This window comes from Mustela nivalis (assembly GCF_964662115.1).
Source record: "Mustela nivalis genome assembly, contig: HAP1_SCAFFOLD_2096, whole genome shotgun sequence".
NCBI lineage: Eukaryota > Metazoa > Chordata > Mammalia > Carnivora > Mustelidae > Mustela > Mustela nivalis.
In genome coordinates, this window is record NW_028134568.1 from 8,705 (window position 1) to 26,153 (window position 17,449).

The following is a 17,449-nucleotide window of genomic DNA, read 5'->3' on the forward strand; positions in this document are numbered from 1 at the left end:
ATGTTGTTGAGTTCCTGGGATCTCTAGATATTGTGGATATTGAGAACCTGCCAGATCCATGGTTTGCAAACATGCTTTCCCGACTTCTGGACTGTGCTTTCCCTTGGTTGATAACGTCATTCAAGTCACAAAGATTTTAAGTATCCTGAATGTCCAGGGTGTGAGTTTCCTTTTCTTTTCCATCCTGTGCCTTGCAGGTCGTATCCATGAAATCATTGCACAATCCTGTTTTGTGAAGGTGAGGAAGATGGATGCTGCGGCGCTCGGAATTCAGAGAGGAAACAGGATCGCTGGTGGAGGCAGGCAGCAGCAGGAACTGGAGACGCACAGGCCTAATGCTGGGGTCCTGACCAGATGCGATGGCGCGATGATAGGAATAGGTACCTTGGGCGAGCAGGAGCCGTGTACTGGAAATGGTACCCTGCCCATTTGGGGCACCACTGTGTGTGGTGATGGCAGCAGTGAGACATAGGACTGGACATGTCCCCAAGCTCAGCCCTTCTTCAAAGGGAGCCTTTTATTGCCACCTGCTCCAGTCCTGTTTGAAGGGTTTCTTAATCCGACGAGGGACATAGATTTATTCCACGACAAAGGGTGATGATAGTGGTGTGGTGACACCTGTCTCCGAGGAACTTCTCATCCCTCTATCATGAGCCACTGTGACAGGTGAGCCACTGTCTGGAGTCAGCCACCAAGAAGGGGTTCGAATGCCTCAAGGACACTGGGAACAACCTCCAAGAGGGACCAGTCTGTCATTGCCATGCTGAGCTGAATTCAGGTAAGACCTTTGTACCCTTGTTGTGTGTTCCCAGTTCATGGTCACGTAGTTCTGCAGGTTCTTCTATGGGAGAGAGGGCAGGGCCGTGTCTGAAGGGGAGCTGGAGAGCTCTGGCACGTCCACGACTGAGATGGAGACTTTGCCCCTAGTCATCCCTCAAGTGAACAAAGGGATGGATGTCATGCAGCATCCACCTTCCAGCCAGTACTATTCATGCCACCTTTCTGGAAAACTTGTAGTGAGGCCCTTGGAAAGGTTGGGGGGGGGGGGGCGCACCTGTAGTCACTCCTGTGGCACATAGGGATATTACCTGCTTGGGGTGAGTCACCTTGAAGAAAAAAAGGGTTTGCCCCCTGTCAAGAGTGCTCCGAAATGACTAGAAGGGCATGAGGACTGCAACTGGTGAAAGCCTGTTTGAAAAACTTCTTTAGGGCTGAAAGGGGTAGAATGTCCTGAGCATTGCCTTTTCGTGAATAGGCTATGTCATTTCCTTGCTTGAGGGAAGAAAAGAAATCATCCCGTATTTTCCACTTTGAAAATCAAGGAAACACAGAACCTTGGATTGTATTTTGTTGTTGTTGTGGAAAGTCAGTAAGCCACCGTACAGTTCCTCATCAGCTTCCGAGGTAGTAGTGCCCAGCTGTTCATCAGTTGCGTTTCACCCCCAGTGCTCATCCCATCGCATGCCCTCCTTTATGCTCCTGCCCGAATTGTCCCATACCCGCACCCACCTCCCCTCCAGCAACCCTCTGCTTGTTTCTTTGCTTTTTTTTTTAATTTAATTTTTCTTTATTTTCAGGATAACAGTATTCATTATTTTTGCACCACCCCCAGTGCTCCGTGCAATCCGTGCCCTCTATAATACCCACCACCTGGTACCCCGACCTCCCACGCCCCCGCCCCTTCAAAACCCTCAGATTGTTTTCCAGAGTCTATAGTCTCTCAAGGTTCACCTCCCCTTCCAGTTTTCCCTAACTCCCTTCTCCTCTCTAACTCCCCATGTGCTCCCTGCTATTTGTTAGGCTCCTCTGCTTGTTTCTTAGAGAAGAGCCTCGCATCGTTTTTCTCCCTCTCTGGTGGCTTCCCATTCAGTTTTCCCTCCCTTCCCCTGTGATTATCAAATGGCTTCATGCATAGGTGGAACTTAAGACCCAGGGCAGGGGATCCCAGTGGGCTTTCTTTCAGTGAGGTTATTGTGTACCTTTCCATGTTTGGCCGCATTTCGCTTTTCCTGGGAACTGACCCATTCCAGTGATATGTGTCCATTGTGTGTGGGGGGACGGGGGTTCTTCATTCTTGCTCAGGGAGTTGGGATCCTGATGCTGGTGTCAGGAGAACCTCCTCTGTGTTCCTGTTCCACTGGTGCCCTTTGGGGCCTCCCTTTCCTTCTCTGGAAGACGATGAGAGATCCAGTTGTGCAATGTTTTCCAGAAGGCCCTTTAGCTCAGTCTTCCAGGGGCTAGAAATAGCCAGCTTTGGTTTAGTCCACCAAACACGGGGTAGCAATATTCCCTTCAACTACTCCATGAGGACACACAACCAAGGAGAATGGAAATACCAGAGGAGCGTAGCTCCAAGGGGACGTCGGTGAAATGCTTTTACGACAGCCAATATCATAGGAAGGTGTGTGTTTTCTGTGATCACAGAGGTGGGCACTGGCCTTTCCATATCAACAGATGTCACTTTTGTCTTTGGGCTCTTTCACTGATCTTTAAGGTGCATTCACGTACAGCCTGAGGAGACCTGATTGGGAAACTCTCAGAGCGTAATCTCATTTTGGTCTCCTAATACCCACCTTTCAAAGACAATTTTGAAAATACAGTCTAATGGACGTACAGTATTTTCGTCGTTTCAGTTGAAGAGTAGGGATTCAGGAATTCTGTATGTGACTCGGTGCTCAGCACAGTAAGTGTCTTCTTAATCCCCACCCCCTCTTCCACCCATCCGCCCACCTGGTTCCCAACAGTATGTTCCCTATATTTGAGCCGGTGTTTTTGATTGCCTCTGTTTCCTGATTCCCTTTATTCTTTTCTGTTTCTGAAAAGTCACACATGAATCAAAGCCCATGTTAACAAAACACCCACGGTTCGGTCCACAGTGGCTCCCAGGGTTCCCCATCCCTGCTCTGTACCTGCCTGTCTCTCCTCTGAGCGGTTGCTGAAAGGTTTCTGACCAAGGGAACATAGGGCAAGAGATGGTCTTTGACAGCTTCAAGCTTTCATGACCAAACCCGTTGTCACTTCCCTGGGACTCTCTTGTGTTCCATCGCTTTCTGCCCAGTATCCCGGAACTTCGCAAGCCAGCACTGGTGTTTCGAATGGCCTTGCACAGAGGCCACAGTGGAAGCAGCGTAGGAGTGCCCAGGCTACTAGGGAGAAAGGGACTCAAGCTCAGGATTTCGCTTCCACTGAACAAACTGTCTTTCCTGCCATCCTGCCTCCCTATACTCTGGAGGAGAAGAGGAGGAGAGGCCTGTGGGGGTGGACCAAGCCCTGCCTGGCTGTTGATCTTCCTGACAATCAAACACCTCTTTGTGGCTGCCAGACGGTTGCGCATCGATCTCTTCCTGGTGGTGAAAGAGAGGACGTTTTGTCCACTGGTCCGCTGGCAAGTTGTCTCTCCGTGTGCTCCGGGGACAGGTGGCCGGGGCATTAGCTGCGAGCATGCTGGAAGTGCAGAGTGTCAGGTCCCTCCCAGGGGTACTCAGTCGGAATCTGCCCTTTGCCGAGAAACCCTGGGCATCAGAGCCTGAGAGGGTCGTCCCCCCAAAAGCACTGTGGAATGTTCCACAGAGGGAGCGCTAATGGGCCACCTTGATCCACCAGTGGGGAAGGGGTGGTTGTTTCCTGGGCCCTTTGGGCCATTTCTCTCTGCCGAGAACCCCCTGAAGGGTTGATTCCCCAGTGGCCCTGGTGGGGATGGTCCTGGGAGAAAGGAAAGAACACCCCCCAGGCTGGGACTTAGAGTCGAGATGGAAGCTAAGCCTGCACCCAACAGCAGGAGCTCCAACTCGCCCAGGCTGAGCGACTGCTCAGGAGCTCTGTGTTGTGCTTTGGCTAGGTCCTTATGTGTCAGCTGATGGTATTGGGGATTTTTCTTGTGGTGCTGGATCCTGTCTTCTTAGATTCCCTGGCGCTGTATCTGCAAGGTTGGGGACCCTTGGCGTGTCCTTTTGCTTCCATGTAATTTTGGACATCCTCTTTGGATTCCGGGTTGACCCAGTGCTGGTTGGGTAGCATGTAATTGAACTTCCATGGATTCGTGGTCTCTCCAGGGTTGCTCTTAGGGTTCATTTGGCGTTCCGTAGCATCGTGCTGAGAAAAGATGCGTGGGATGATATCCATCTTTTGGAGTTTGTTGAGACTTGGGTTGTGCCCTAACGTGTGATCTACTCTGGAGAATGTTCCATGTGCACTGGAAATCCAGCACTGCGGATGCTGCGGTTTCAGGGTGGAAGGTTCTGCATCTACGTGTTGAAACGGGTGCATCCCTCAAAGCCATAGATTCCCTGTTGATTGTCAGTTTGGATCCTGTGTCCATTAGCAGATGTGGGGTGTTAGAGTCCCCCACTGCATGGTACGGCTGTCAAAGGTGACTTTATGTTTGTTATGCACTGTTGGATGCCTTTGGGTGCTCCCATGGTGCGTGTCTACATATTTCGAGATGTTCTCTCCTATTACATGGCCTCCCTTGCGAGGAAGTAGTGTCCTTCTCTGTGGCTTCGTACCTCCCCCCTTTGGTTCAGAGTCTGTTGTGTCTGGAGAGAAGGATTCCTACCCTTGCTTCGTTTCGCATCCATTTGCATGATAGACGCTTCTCCCCTGCTCACATTCCATGTGTGTGTTGGTCTACCGCGTCAGGCGAGTTCCCCATTTCAGACAAGTGAGTGGAACATGGGTGTGTCACCTGGTGGATGATGGAGACCAGGGACTTCAGAACCACCTGGACCTGACAGTGCCCTTGGCCAGCCAGGAGAGTGTGGGGTTTCTCTGGTCAAGGATCTGAACCTTTATCCTGGCAAGGGAGAACCAATCTCTGCTCCATCAGGCCCCAGCCAGGGAGCAGTGGCTACCATGGACCTGACCAAGAGGGTCAGGGGCCTGAAGGGCCCCACGGCCTTGCCAAGAACTGCGTAAGGAAATGCAGGATGGCTGGACATCCTAGCTCCTAGGTCAGCATAGACGTGAATAGAGCCAGAGACACCTCCCAGTTTCTTTCGTTTTTCTCCAGCCTCACCCAAAAGAAGCAGGGAAAAGGAATCCAGAGATCCTGGATAAGGATCCCAGGGGGATTCCAGTCTTGGTAAAGGGTGAACCTGGAGAGCCTCTAGGGAAACTGAGGACGGGACGTCCTGCCTGCCCTTCTTCCATTTACAAAATATCTTCCTCAGATTTTGGAGCTTCCACAGGCAGGGTTGAATCTCTTTGCATGTGTTTTCCCTACATCGTGCTGATGCAATTCAGGAGACTGAACTCGACAACCGTCAGTCCCAAATACTGGGTCCAAACCCGCACAAACACACGCACACGTAGCATATCCCCAAGGAAGCAAGACATCGTCCTCCTTGCTTTAGAGGGTAGAGTAGCAGCCCCTCTCCTGGGCAGCACATAGTTCTGGGGAGGGGAAGGAACTCTCCAGGACTCGCCTGGTCAGGGTTTGTTGCCTTCCTGGGGAAGGACCTGCAACGTCTCCATCTCAGGGGTCCTGAGGGCTGTGTCTGCTGTTTGCCCAAATGCCTGACACAGAAATGAACCTGTCCTCTGAGGAAACGGCATTGGGAGGTGCCACCAGTAATGAGTAGTGCCACCAGAAGTGAGGAGGGCTGGCTCCTCTCCTTTCTGCCCCATTGAATAGCTGCTGACTCTGTAAGATTTCTGGGTTCAGGAATGAAGAAGAGAGTCTGTACACGTTGTACATTACCGTAGGAAATAAAAGAACCAAACGCACACGTGGGCAGGTAGAGGAGAAAATAAAAACCTTTATTATTATTATTATTATTATTACTACTACTACTATTATTATTTGGGTAAGAAAACTTTAATCCCAAGGGTTCTCATTCCTTTTTGTTGTTGTGGTGGTGGTGGTTGTGGTTAAATAACAACCCTTTAATTATATTCAATATTGCCCCTTCCAGAACAAGTAATTCTGTAGGGGAGAGGAAGGGGTGTTGAGCAGCGGATGGGGCTCGTGCACCACAAGTAGCCCAGGGGCCGAGGGGCAATCCTTGGCTCAGCCAGTGTGCACGGGTTCAGGTCTGATGGTGGCTGTAGCCAGTGGTCCTGGTGCTTGTGTTCTGCTGGCCAGCTAGGACCGCGGCTCCAGCTGGCATGACAGGTTGTAGCTAAGGACAGAGGGACACCTGTGAGTTGAGCAGCAGCTGGCATTCAGGAGTCCCTCCCAGGGTTTTCCCACAGCTGGTGTCTGGCTGCCCAGGGAGCCCTAGAAGGAGGATCCCAGGCGGGGCCAGCAGAAAGAGTCCACCCCGACGTCGCCTGACCCAGCTCCTGAGTGGGCCTCACCTGTCCTCCTCGCTGAGCCGCTCCACAGCCCAGAACCAGGCCGTGAATGGATGCTGGGGCTCTAGGCAGTAATTCTCTGCCGCCGCCTGGAGCAGCATGATGTCCGTGAGGACTCGGTATTCCTGGGCCGGGACAGAGGCACAGGATGCACCCTGAGCCTGGGTGGGGAAGCTACAGGGCCAGGTGAGGGCCGAGCAGCGGGACAGGGGTCGGGTCCTGGGTCTTGGCACACATGACCACCCTCCTGCATGCAACTTCGTCTGGTCCCAAACTGTTCTCAGAGGCTAGTAGAATTAGCCCCTCCTCCATCAAGGGAAGTTCTCCTTGATGCCCTTGTGGATCCCTACTGACTGACTCGATGGGTCTTGCACTTCATTCTTAGCAACCTGTCCCAGGAAATGGGAGATGGAGGGGAGTGGATGGAGCCAAGCAATGTTCTTCCCAGGGGCGTCTCTGATAGGGTCTGCCTGCCCTTCCCTACAGCCAGGGCTACGTATGCTCACCTTATTCTTTTTGCGGTGGTTGATCTCATTGCCCTGGAAAGTAGACAACCATTGTCCTTCAGAAAGAGGCCCCCGGTCAGTCCTAGCACCTTACACCCACCCGTTCTGAGGCTGCGCGTAGGCCAGGACCCCGGAGTGGGCCGCCAAGCCACACACACAATGAGACTGGGGTTAGGGCAAGCCCTGGGGTCCAGAGGAAGGAAGACTGGGGGATGCTGAAAGGGCTCCCGGTCAGCACCCTGCAGCACAACACTCTGTGGTGACTGAAGGGAGCGGCAGACGCCTCAGGCAGGCAGGATCTGCTGGGCTCCTGAAGTGTGGCTGATGTGCAGGGTCCTGACTTCACTGTCCCCGACAGGCAAGGTCTGAGGGAGAGGCTGCAGCCCATGCACACAGAGCGCATGCAGCTTCACCTTCAGGATGCGCTGGTGCTTCCCCAGTCTTGGGCCACCCGTCTGGGTGCAGACTCCCTTCCCTCAGCACTGAGATGGGCGCAGACTCCCTTCCCTCAGCACTGAGATGGGCAAGAGATGCCAGTTCTTAGGGGCGGCTGTGAGGCTGTGGGGAAGGGAGGTCTCCGAAGGACTCAGAGCTCAGGGCTCAGTCCGGGGACTCTCTGCTCCCTGTCCTCAGGACTCTGGTCCCTCCTCCACAATCCTCAGGCTCACCCACCTCCAGGTAGTCCTCCATTGCTGTATCAAGCACCACCAGGTCGGAGAGGAAAGTGCCAAGGTATGGGACGACACCCTGTGTCATGAGGGGTAGGTTTGGGATGAGTCCCTGCTGTCTGGTGCCCACAGGGGCCCTCCCCGAAAAGACTTCAGCGTCCTGGCCCACCCCACTTTCCCACATGGAAAAGGGCCTAGGACCCTTAGTTGCTTCCCCTGGATTCGCTTTCCCCTCACCCTCCCAGAACATCAGACTCCTCCTAATCCCCTCCAGGGCCTGCTTTTTGAAATTCAAAAAACCCCCTGGCTATGGAGCCCCGGGCCCCTCCCCAGCCCCAAATCCATTCTCTACCCAGCCTGCTAGACTCCTTCCTCCTGGTCCCCAGGAAAGAAGACATTGAGCAACTGTGGCGGCAGGCAGGAGGTGGAGCTGGAGTGGCAGGTCCCACCTGTCCTGATCTGGACGCTTCTAGCCCTCAGGGAGGAGCCCCTCTCCCCTGGCCTTGGAGGCCCTGTCCCTCAGGCACACTCACCTTCTTGGGCAGCCCCTTCCGCGCTCTCTGCAGCTGCCTCACCAGGCTGGCCAGTTTGTTCGAGGGCCGCTTCTAGAGGGCCAAGGACAAGATCCTTGAGAGCAGAATAGCCTCAGTCCCCTTGCGCCCACCGTCTTGGACTGCAGACCCTAGACGTCCGACCTACGTCTGCTGATACTGACGCTCCATTCCCCTGAAGCATGCCACGAGTCCTTCTAGAACAATCTCAGCTCCCCCATTCAGTCCATGGGGGACCTGGAGCTTGGAGCCTGGCCTCCCTGAGCCTGTTTTCCCATGGGCAGAAGGGGGAACTCCACCTACCTCCTGCGGTCTCCTGAGCACTCAGGATCCTCTTAGGATCATCATTTTTGTGGCCCACAACCCATCCCCACCCCATCTGTGAGCAGGGGCCTGTCCTCTGGGCTGTCCGCGTTCATGTGGGCCCCCATGTGGACCTTCTCGATGGATGGACACAGAGAGACCTGAAATCTAGCCTAGGGAGTCTGGATGGGCAGCACCCGCTTGTCCCAGCCCCAGGGGGAATCTTCAGCCCAGGCTGTCAGCACATTCCTGCCAAAGGCTTCTGCTCCCCGAGGAATGCTTCAGGCCATTCCCTACTTCATCCACACAGGATCACGCCTCCTCCCACCCCTCTCCTGTCCTTGGAGCCCTGCACCTCCCGTGCTACCTTGATGAGTAGTTCCCTGCCCTGGGGGTTGCCTTCTGTGCAGAGCTGTTGGAATGTTCGGAAGCTCTTCCTGAAGAGAGGGAAAGAAGTTAGGCTCAGGGGAGTCCTAACGTGGCAGGGTAGAGTGCGAGTCCCTTTTCTTGGAGCAGCCCCGCATGTCCACGGGGCTGGCTGAGGGTTTGCTCTGGGCTGCTCTGAGCACTGGGGTCTTCGTAGGACATGGGAGGGCGTTCTCCTGGGCGTCCCCCTGGGCGTCCCTTCCCAGCTTAATTGAACAGCTCGGTTTGGGTGGGGTTCTGGCTGAACCATGGGCAGAGACTTCAGTGGCTGCCAAGTCACCACGTGGAAATATGGAATTCAGCTGAGGCCAGGGTGGGGCATGGAGGACATTGGATTTCTCAAGCAGGAGGCCTGGTGGCCTGTTCCCCAGGAAGGCTGAGAGGAGCAGCCCCGGGCCCAGGTCCTTTGGTCAGGGTTTGCTGCCTCCCAGGAGGTCCAAGCTGACTGAGGGGGGCAAAGGACAGGCCTGTGGGAGATCCCGCCTCCATCCTGGCCCCTCCTGCAGAGAAGCCTCCTCACCTGGAAACGTTGTCCCATGTCCTCTGCAGGCGGTGGATGGAGGCACTCTGCAGAGCCGCCAGGATGGCACGCAGGGAGGAGTAGTTCCCTAGGATCTGACAGGCCTGGGGGAGGGAGGAGAAGGAGCTGTCAGTGGGAGAGCAGGAGCCCCAGATGCTCGAGAGCTTTAGTGCCCCCCTCGGTTTAGGGCTCCCCCACGGGTGAAGCTGATGTCCAGGGAGCTGCAGAAGGGCACAGGTCAGCCCTAAAGAGGAACACTGCTGGCGAGAGGGAGGATTTTCCCTCACTGCAAAGGAGGCGTCACGTGGGAACTGAGCGTCCCAACGTTGGGCCATGCCCCCGGGAGGAAGAGCCTAGGGACCACAGGCCTTAGAGCAGGGCCTTCAGCCCTGAGAAGGGAGCGAGACAGAAGAGCAGTTCCCGAGGCTCAGGCGAGCCTCAGGGAGCTGGGCCTCCCACAGCATACCTTGGCCACCCGGATCCAGTGGCCCACCACCACGGCCCTGTCCCGGGCTGTCATGCTTGGGTCGCCAAGGCACGTGGTGACGATGCAGCTGGCCACAGCATTGAAGTGGGCGATGGTGGCCCGGACTGTGGGTGCCAGGTGCTCGTTGCCAGGCCTGTTCCTCCGGGACCAGACGGAGCCCAGGCACTGATGGGGCACCACCTTCTTGAACAGCTCCTAGGGGACAGGGGGAGGTGTGTTGAGCCCCACACATGTTCGCCCATGCAAGACTCATGTCCTCGGGAGGGGTCCCAGGTCAGAGCTGGAGCTCAGGAGGCTGCGAATGTGGCCGGAGCCTGCTTAGAGAGCCTGCATTTCATGCCCCTCTTCTTCTCCGAGGGAAGCCAGTGCGGGATGCCCCAGGAGCCAAGAGAGGCAAGGGAAGGGAGGAAGGCGTGTGCACCCTGATCATTCCATGTCCAGGGGGCCGCACCAGGTGGTGCTCCCAAGGGGGCATCTCCTCCTCCAAATGCTCATCCCTGCGGTCCCTGTCTCCTTACAGGTGCCCATTGTCACCTGGTGGCTGAAAGCATGGCTTTCCGTGTCTAGCCTGTCCTTCAGGACGCATCAGATGCCTAAGCCAGGTTGATGGTGCTCAGGCTCCCAGGCAGATGGGTGGGCGACCCATGGACGGGATTGCACACAGGGAGCTGCCCTCCTCCCCGCGGGGGACCAGAGCCTTCCCATTTACGGGCTCTCGCTTCTGAGTCATTGCATCTGCGTGGTACCTCTGCCTCAGTCCTTCTCAGTGCCTGTCTCCACAGTCCGCAGCTGGACAGTGAAAGCTCAGGTCTAAAAACCCTGATGGGTTTCCCCGGTCGGTTAGGGCTGCAGCTGAGATCTGGCCCTATATCCTAGGAGTCCACATCAGGGAAAAGCCGGTATAGGGCAGCGGAGAGCAGAAGAAAAGCCGGCCCTGCCCTCCTACCCTGGGGGCCCAGCTGCTCACCGCATCCATGTAGGTGAGCTGCTCTGCCACCAGCTTGGGAGGGAAGTCCAGGAGGTCAGGCTCCTTCTCTTTGAGCCGCTTCTTGGGTTGGCAGGATGCCTCTGCGGCTGGAGTGGGCTCAGTGGCACCTGCGACAGCTGGCGTGCAAACTCCCAGGCAAGCCGATGGCCCAGCCGTCTGTGCCTCAGGACCCGGCGACCATCCGTAACCTAGGAGCCCCTGTTCCAGTTCTGGAGCAGCCGGTGGAGGGGAGGCTGGCTCGGACCCTGAAGGTGATGGCTGATGCAGAGCCAGGGTTGCCTCTCGCTCCATGGGAGGCTCTTTGGCCGGCTCAGCTGCTGGAACGCGTCGCATAGCGGACACGGGGGTGGGAGTAAGGGGAACGATTCAGCCACATCACTGACACTCCATGTGCCTTTCCCTGAACAGGACGGATCCCATGGCCTTTCAAGGAATACCCAGCCCATGAGCCCCATCCCAGATGGCCTTCCCAGCTTGCAATGCCCCTTACCCTCCGCCTCAGCCTCTGTGAGCTGCAGAAGTTCCCGCCGCCTCAGCGGAACGGGGGCATGGGTGTTTAGGTCCCGGTCATGCCACGTGACGTGCACATAGGCCCCCTTGACCTCCACATGGGCAGTGTGCAGGGACTGCCCGATATCCTGCCGTGTCTGCTCAGGCCAGGTTCCCAAGATGGGACACAGAGTGCTGGGGAAAGTCAAATGTGGGGCAGAGTCAGAGACCTGGCCTTCCCTTCCTTTTCCACGCTACTCCCACAGCACCATCCTTTCGGTGTGGGCCCCACAGAATGGCGCCAGCCCACTTGCAACCCCTCTGGAGCTGTCCTTGCTGACTGCTGACCACGTGGGATGAGGGAGGGACCTCCCATAGGTCTGTCCTTTGGCCCCTCAGTCATGCATCCTCCCTGCAGACCAGTGTCTGGGCTTTGGTTGGAGGCCGACGGGTGAGTGGTCCGGTCCCCACCCTTTCTGTCCTTGGCCCCACTTGTGGTGGTCAGCGGAGGTGGATATGGATAGGGGCAGGCGGAGCAAGAATGGACCATCCAAGGGATGGCTGTTGTAGGCACCAACTCAGCCCACAATGGGCTCTGCTTCCCAGAGTGCTTGGCATCCCGTCCACACCTCTCTCGGACTCTTTGGCCTCTTCAGAGGAAGCTGCCCCACTAAGCTCTCCCATGGAAATCGAGAGTCCTGGGAGATCCATGGTTCTGAACATCCCTCGCCAGCAACATCCCCTGTCGCCTCCCACCCTGCTCTGTGGAGGCAGCAGGACCTCCTCTGGCACCCAAAGACCTATCCTGTTCTTCCTTGATCGTAGAGTGCATCCTCGTGGTCCCAAGAGAGGTGGATCCATTCATCCCTAGAGTAGGTCACAGAGATGCCCCATCTGATGAACGCTAGACATGCGTGCTTAGGATGTGGAGAGTGCCTATGTGACCCTGGGACGAGAATGGAGACCCAGACATTGTCTCTACGTTACCCATTCACTGCTCTTGGTGACTAGAGAGAGCCTGCATTCCTAGGTGCTTAAGAGCCATGATTGAATGAAATCATCCCAAACAGGACTTTGCAAATCCTGAGTGGCCCTTGGGCTGCTCTGCCTGCTCCCAGTGTCCCCTCGACCTGGGCACATAAAGGACCACAGTCAGGACCAGCTAGATGGCATCTCAGAGGTCCTTTGCCAATAGGAAAGCTGCCAGCTTTCCGTTTCCTTTCTCTAGACCCAGAAGGACCACAGGCCTGTGAGGGTTGAGCCTGAACGCGTCTTCCCTGGAGAGGGAAATGTTCAGCGCGAAGACGCCCAGCATGTCCAGCAGCCCTTTCTGCAGAGCCGGGCCCCAGAGAGGCGCGTGCCATGTTTCCTCCCATGACTCCCTGCAGTCGCCCTACGAGGTTCATCCTCTTAGCACCTCCACTTTTCCGGACAGGAGAGGGAAAGTCAGAGAGGTGCAGTGACATTCCCAAGTCCTACAACTAGTAGACGGAAGGCTCCCCCTTGTGCTGGCTATGAGGTGGGCACTCACCGAGGGAACTGGTGATCCCGGACCTGCCGGGCTGACGGGAACATCTGATAGATGGAGAACATGGTGGTGACGATTGAGAGGCTTCTATCCGGGAAGGATAGCAGCAGGGAATGTCTCCATCTCTGCACTGTGCCTTGTTTGAGCTCCAGCATCGTGCAGGCCTCGTCCGGGGACAGGGATGATGCCTTTTCCAGCAGGCAGACAAGGGGGCGGGGTGGGGAGCAACATAGTCAGCTTCAACGCCGTGAAGCCCCAGGAAGAGCAGGGTCTGGAGCTCAGACTGCATCCTCCCATCCCTTTGGGAACTTGGGCAAGACGACGAGGGACTTGTGTGCCCACCCAGAAAAAAGGTTCTTGGCTGAAAACCTAAAACCAACCTCCAAAGGACCCATCTAGGCTTAAATGTACTGGTGACTTCAACATGTGTGGTTCGCTGGACAGCAATAGCCTGTCTGTCTCTTCCTAGCCCGTATGAAGATCTGTATGTGTATGCCATGGAGTCATGAGGAAGGAGCCCTACTGTTGAGAGGAGAAAAGAGAGGTTGAGAATCTCCAAGCCTGCTCAAGGTCATCCGCGTTGGGTCTGAGATCTGTCCAAAGCATGGGCTACATGGCATTTCGCCTATGCTGATGCGGTTTGGCCTGTTGCTGTCAGGGGCAGAAAGGTTCAGGGGGAAACCACCTTCCTTGGCAGGCCCCAGGGCAGCCAGTTGTGTCTAGTCTGGGCTGTGGGCTGGCCCCGGTCATCTCTGGGTCCTGAGACTGGCCATGAACCTGGGCCCGTTCTCACCCCAGACCAGGACTGGATGTTGTTGGTGGCCTGAGGTCCCTGCTGCTTGTCAAGGGAGATGGAGTAGCTGAAGCCTTGCAGCAGCTCATGCCAGAGCCAGCTACCTGGGCCAGGAGGCATCGGAGGCCTTCCACCCAATCTTTGGGTCTACGGTCTGGCAGATGGAGTGACCCAAATCATCTGTGAGGACCCTTGAGGTGCCCTTTCCTTGCAGCATTGCTGGAATGGCAAGCAGTTTGAGTCACGTCAAGTTCCAGCAGCAATGCTAGACCGAGTCACTGTAGCAGACCACGTCCTTTAGAAAGGGGGACTGTGAGGACCTAGAGGGAAAGAGCCTGTGAGCTGGTGGACCTCCTAGGATTCGATGTGTTCTGAGAGTTGATACATTCCAGAAAGACCTGTAGAATGGCTTGATCCCACCGGCCCTTTTGTAGGTTCAATCACCCTATCTGGTATGAGGATTTAGAAGGGCGTGGGCCAGTTCTCCAGAACCCAGCTGGGTTCTCCACTTGTTAGCTGGCATGAGTAGGGAAAATCGTAAAACCCGTGGGAAAAGGCCAAGATACTCATGGCTTTGTGAAAAGCAACACAAGGCCAGAGGAAAGAAATCAAAACAACTTCCCCCCATGCCACGGAAAGCATTCACTCTATTCTCTACCAGTCCCACGTAGGTGAAGAGTGTCTTCCTCCCTTACTTACCCATAGGTGTGGCATATGTGCGGAGGTGTGGGTTACTCTGGGGTGGGGCCGGTGGAATAGTCAAGTGGAAACACTCTGGGAAGGCCCCAGGTTTGTCCCCATCGTTGCATGGGGGCCCTGGGTGTGGAGGAGCTTCTTCCTATTCTCACCTCAGAGCAGCACTGATCCTGGGTGGCCTGGGACACCTGACCTTTGTCCAGCGAGTTGGAGTCGTTGAAGTCCCCAGCCAGCTCATTCACAGTCTCTGGGGTGCAGCTCTGAAAAGGCAGTGCCCCATAGACACAGGGCCAAGAGCCATTAGCAGCCTCCCGGAACATTGCCACCAGGGGACACCCCCACTAGACATCGTGTTCTCCAGTTCAGGCTAAGAGGGATGGCTGAAAAGACATTGAGCAAGGACGTAGCCAGAGGACACTCTAAGGCTCATGACTACCATGAGCCTTATCATTGTGTCACCCTCCCCTTTTCATCCAGCCTGCTATGACCTGGGGTATGAACATGACAGATGGGTCCAGCCTCCAACACCAGGCAGCTTGCTTCTGCCCAGGAAGGGCATATCCCTCATCCCCTGTCCCCACTTCTACAAACACACACACACACACACACACACACACACAAACAGGGAGAGAGAGAGAGAGAGAGAGAGAGAGAGAGAGAGATGCGCTCCCACACAGTAAGGGACAGTGGTGTGTGCCCGCTGAGGTGGGACCACAGTTGTTGCCCACTCTCCAGTGGGCTGCCCCGAGCTGCCTTGTGTTACCTGTTGGTGTCTCCGGCCCCATGACCAGAAGCTTCGGAAAAGAGGGCTGAAGCACTGTCTGCAACTGCAGTCATGTCTCTGGCTCTGGGCTCCTGTGGGCCCAGCACCCCTGGAAGTAGGAAGACAACAACTGAACATGGTGTTCTGTCGAAGGTCTCCACTCAAGTGTGCTGGAGAGCAGGTTGCCCTTTGAAAGTGGGTGCCTGGTTGCCAGAGTTCTAAGTTCAGTTGGGGCCTATCATGAAGAATATGAGGTCACGCTTTCAGGATTCTAATACCTGGGGCCCTTCCTAAAGTCACCCCCTCTCTGCAGCCCCTTCACTTGGCTCTTGACCTCTCTTCCCCGGGACTGTACACAATGAGCCAAAAGTGCCAGAGGCACCATGCTCTGGAATTGGCACTCAGGTCCTCCCTTTCAGGAGACAGAGCTGAAGTCAGACGTTTGTTCTCTGTCCTTTCCCACTCCTGTGTCCTCAGTCATTGTGTGTCTCCCCTAGTGCCCACATTCCCAACCTGCATAGTGGGGACCAGGGAGAATCTAGTTCCTTGGGACATCTTAGGGTGTATGTAGACCGTATTTGTGGTATGTGTGCGACGGTGTCACGGGAAATCAGAGGCACACATAGAAGGCCAGATGAATTGCAGGAAGGGGTGGGACGTGGCCTGGAGGAACGCTGCGAGGAGGCCTGGGTCCCGGCTTTGTGTCGTTTTGGAACCGTCCCTTTCCCTCTTGGCGTCATTATAATGGGGCACCATGATGGGGTGGAAATGCACGAAGATGCAGACTTTGTCATCCTCGGTAGTGAAACGGTTCAGTTGTTTCCCACATAGCTTTAGAAGGAGACCTCTTTCCCTCGTTCTGGTATATGAGGGGAGCAGCCTTCACAGTGGCTCCCAGGGATCCTGACCTGTGGTGGAGGCATCACTCTGCAAGCTCTGGGTGGTTAGCGAGTGGCTTCTGAGCCACGCGATGTACTTACTCAACGTGATGAAATAGCATGCCTCGTGTTTCTCTAGATGTCAGGCAAGGAGTTTCGCACTTCCTAGTTTCTTTGCTCATGGTCCACTTCTCCCTTGTTCCCCTTTTCTTCTCGGAATCTGAAGCGAAAAACATGCCCAGATGGTTGGCGCTGCCATCTATCGAGGCTCACAGTGCCAGGATCGGAGGCAGTGGCAAGGCCAACATGCGCCCAGAAACTCAGATTCTGAGTTGAATGGCTCCCCGAATGATGGGTGCTAAGTTGGGGAAAATCCTCTGCTAGTCCAGCCTCAGTTACAACCACGGGCTCACAAGTATGGTGATGTGGAGGAAGCATGCGGAATTGTGCCTCCATTCCTCTTCTGCAACAACTGTGGGGCATTCAGTCCATGCATTTGAAGATGCAGGGTATTGGGGCAATGCCGTTGCAGAGGGACAAGAGATCGCTACCTGTCTCCCAGGCCTGAGGCCCTGTCCCTGCCTTCCTCACCACCCTCTGCTCTGCTCCCAGTTGCTCTCCAGCCACACTGGATGCCTCTTTCATGTCCTCTGGCCAACCCAGCTTCTGGTAGTGAGGCTCTAAGGCAGAGGTGCCTTCCCTCTTCATGACACAGGGCAGCCAGACTTGTGTGGGACTAGCTCCCTTGTTTTTATTCTGTCCTCAGCGCTGTCCCCCTCAGTGAGGCCTTTCGGGCCTTTCTCTCCAATGACTCTGCAGCCTTCTTTCAGAGTATTCTTCGTTTGTCTCACGGAACGCTTGCTCTTTTCTTTCGCATGGCACTGTTTGGTGCGTTGGTCCATCTCTAGACTGTGGGACCCTCCATACTGTGTTGCACAGTGACTTGTGCCAGTGTGCATTCCCACGGATGGTGTCCAAGGGTTCCCTGTTCTCCCTGTCCTCACCGGCATTTGTTAGCTCCTATGCTCCCAACCAACAATCTACCGTAGGATCCCAGAGTTCCACGCCTGGGAACATACTCCTAGACAGCCAAGGAATATGGCCAAGAACTCCCTGCGCCCACCCCCATGGTCAGGAATCCTTGTGGACGCCGCTTATTCTGGTCATCCTTTTAGGGCCTAGGAACATGAAGTCATTGTGTTGTGTAGCTGAGACGTGCACAGTGCTCGATGTCAGTTCTTTCAATCCAACTGGGGCCGAAAATATTTTACTATTCATAATGAGCCTCGGGAAAGTTGACTTGGTAAAGGAATGACACGTAAGCAAAACTGGAAACAGCAGAAGCTAAAGTCAGTAGATGACGACAGGCATAGGAACACCCAAGCCCTTGCATCAACAATGGGTTCTGAGTGGGGGGAAAAAATCAGGGAAGGAAAAATCAAGCAGACGAAGGAGAATGTTCAGTTTGGGTTCTGTTTGAAAACATGATCAAGGAATAACAGGTCTCAAGAAATTAACTCTGAAAAATACCTTCTCACATAAAGTTGTCCCGGGTGGGG

At 55.2% G+C, this 17,449-nt stretch overlaps 1 protein-coding gene and 1 long non-coding RNA gene across 2 annotated transcripts in view; one reads left to right on the forward strand and one right to left on the reverse strand.

Moving 5' to 3' along the window:
• Positions 1 to 200: 200 nt before the first annotated feature.
• LOC309858251 overlaps positions 201 to 17,449 on the forward strand; it is a 61,643-nt gene continuing 44,394 nt past the window's right edge. Inside the window, exon 1 of the long non-coding RNA XR_014308114.1 lies at positions 201 to 778. This is a non-coding gene — a long non-coding RNA (uncharacterized lncRNA). The remainder of the gene's footprint in view (positions 779 to 17,449) is intronic.
• LOC309858250 (ral guanine nucleotide dissociation stimulator-like) lies at positions 6,294 to 10,514 on the reverse strand (the record flags this gene model as incomplete). Its single annotated transcript, XM_082750924.1, has 7 exons — positions 9,735 to 10,514; positions 9,269 to 9,372; positions 8,690 to 8,759; positions 8,002 to 8,073; positions 7,473 to 7,547; positions 6,801 to 6,833; positions 6,294 to 6,419 (listed from the first exon to the last, which is right to left on the reverse strand). Exons 1-7 carry the CDS (start codon positions 9,786 to 9,788, stop codon positions 6,294 to 6,296), a joined length of 534 nt encoding a protein of 177 aa, XP_082607050.1. The 5' UTR covers positions 9,789 to 10,514.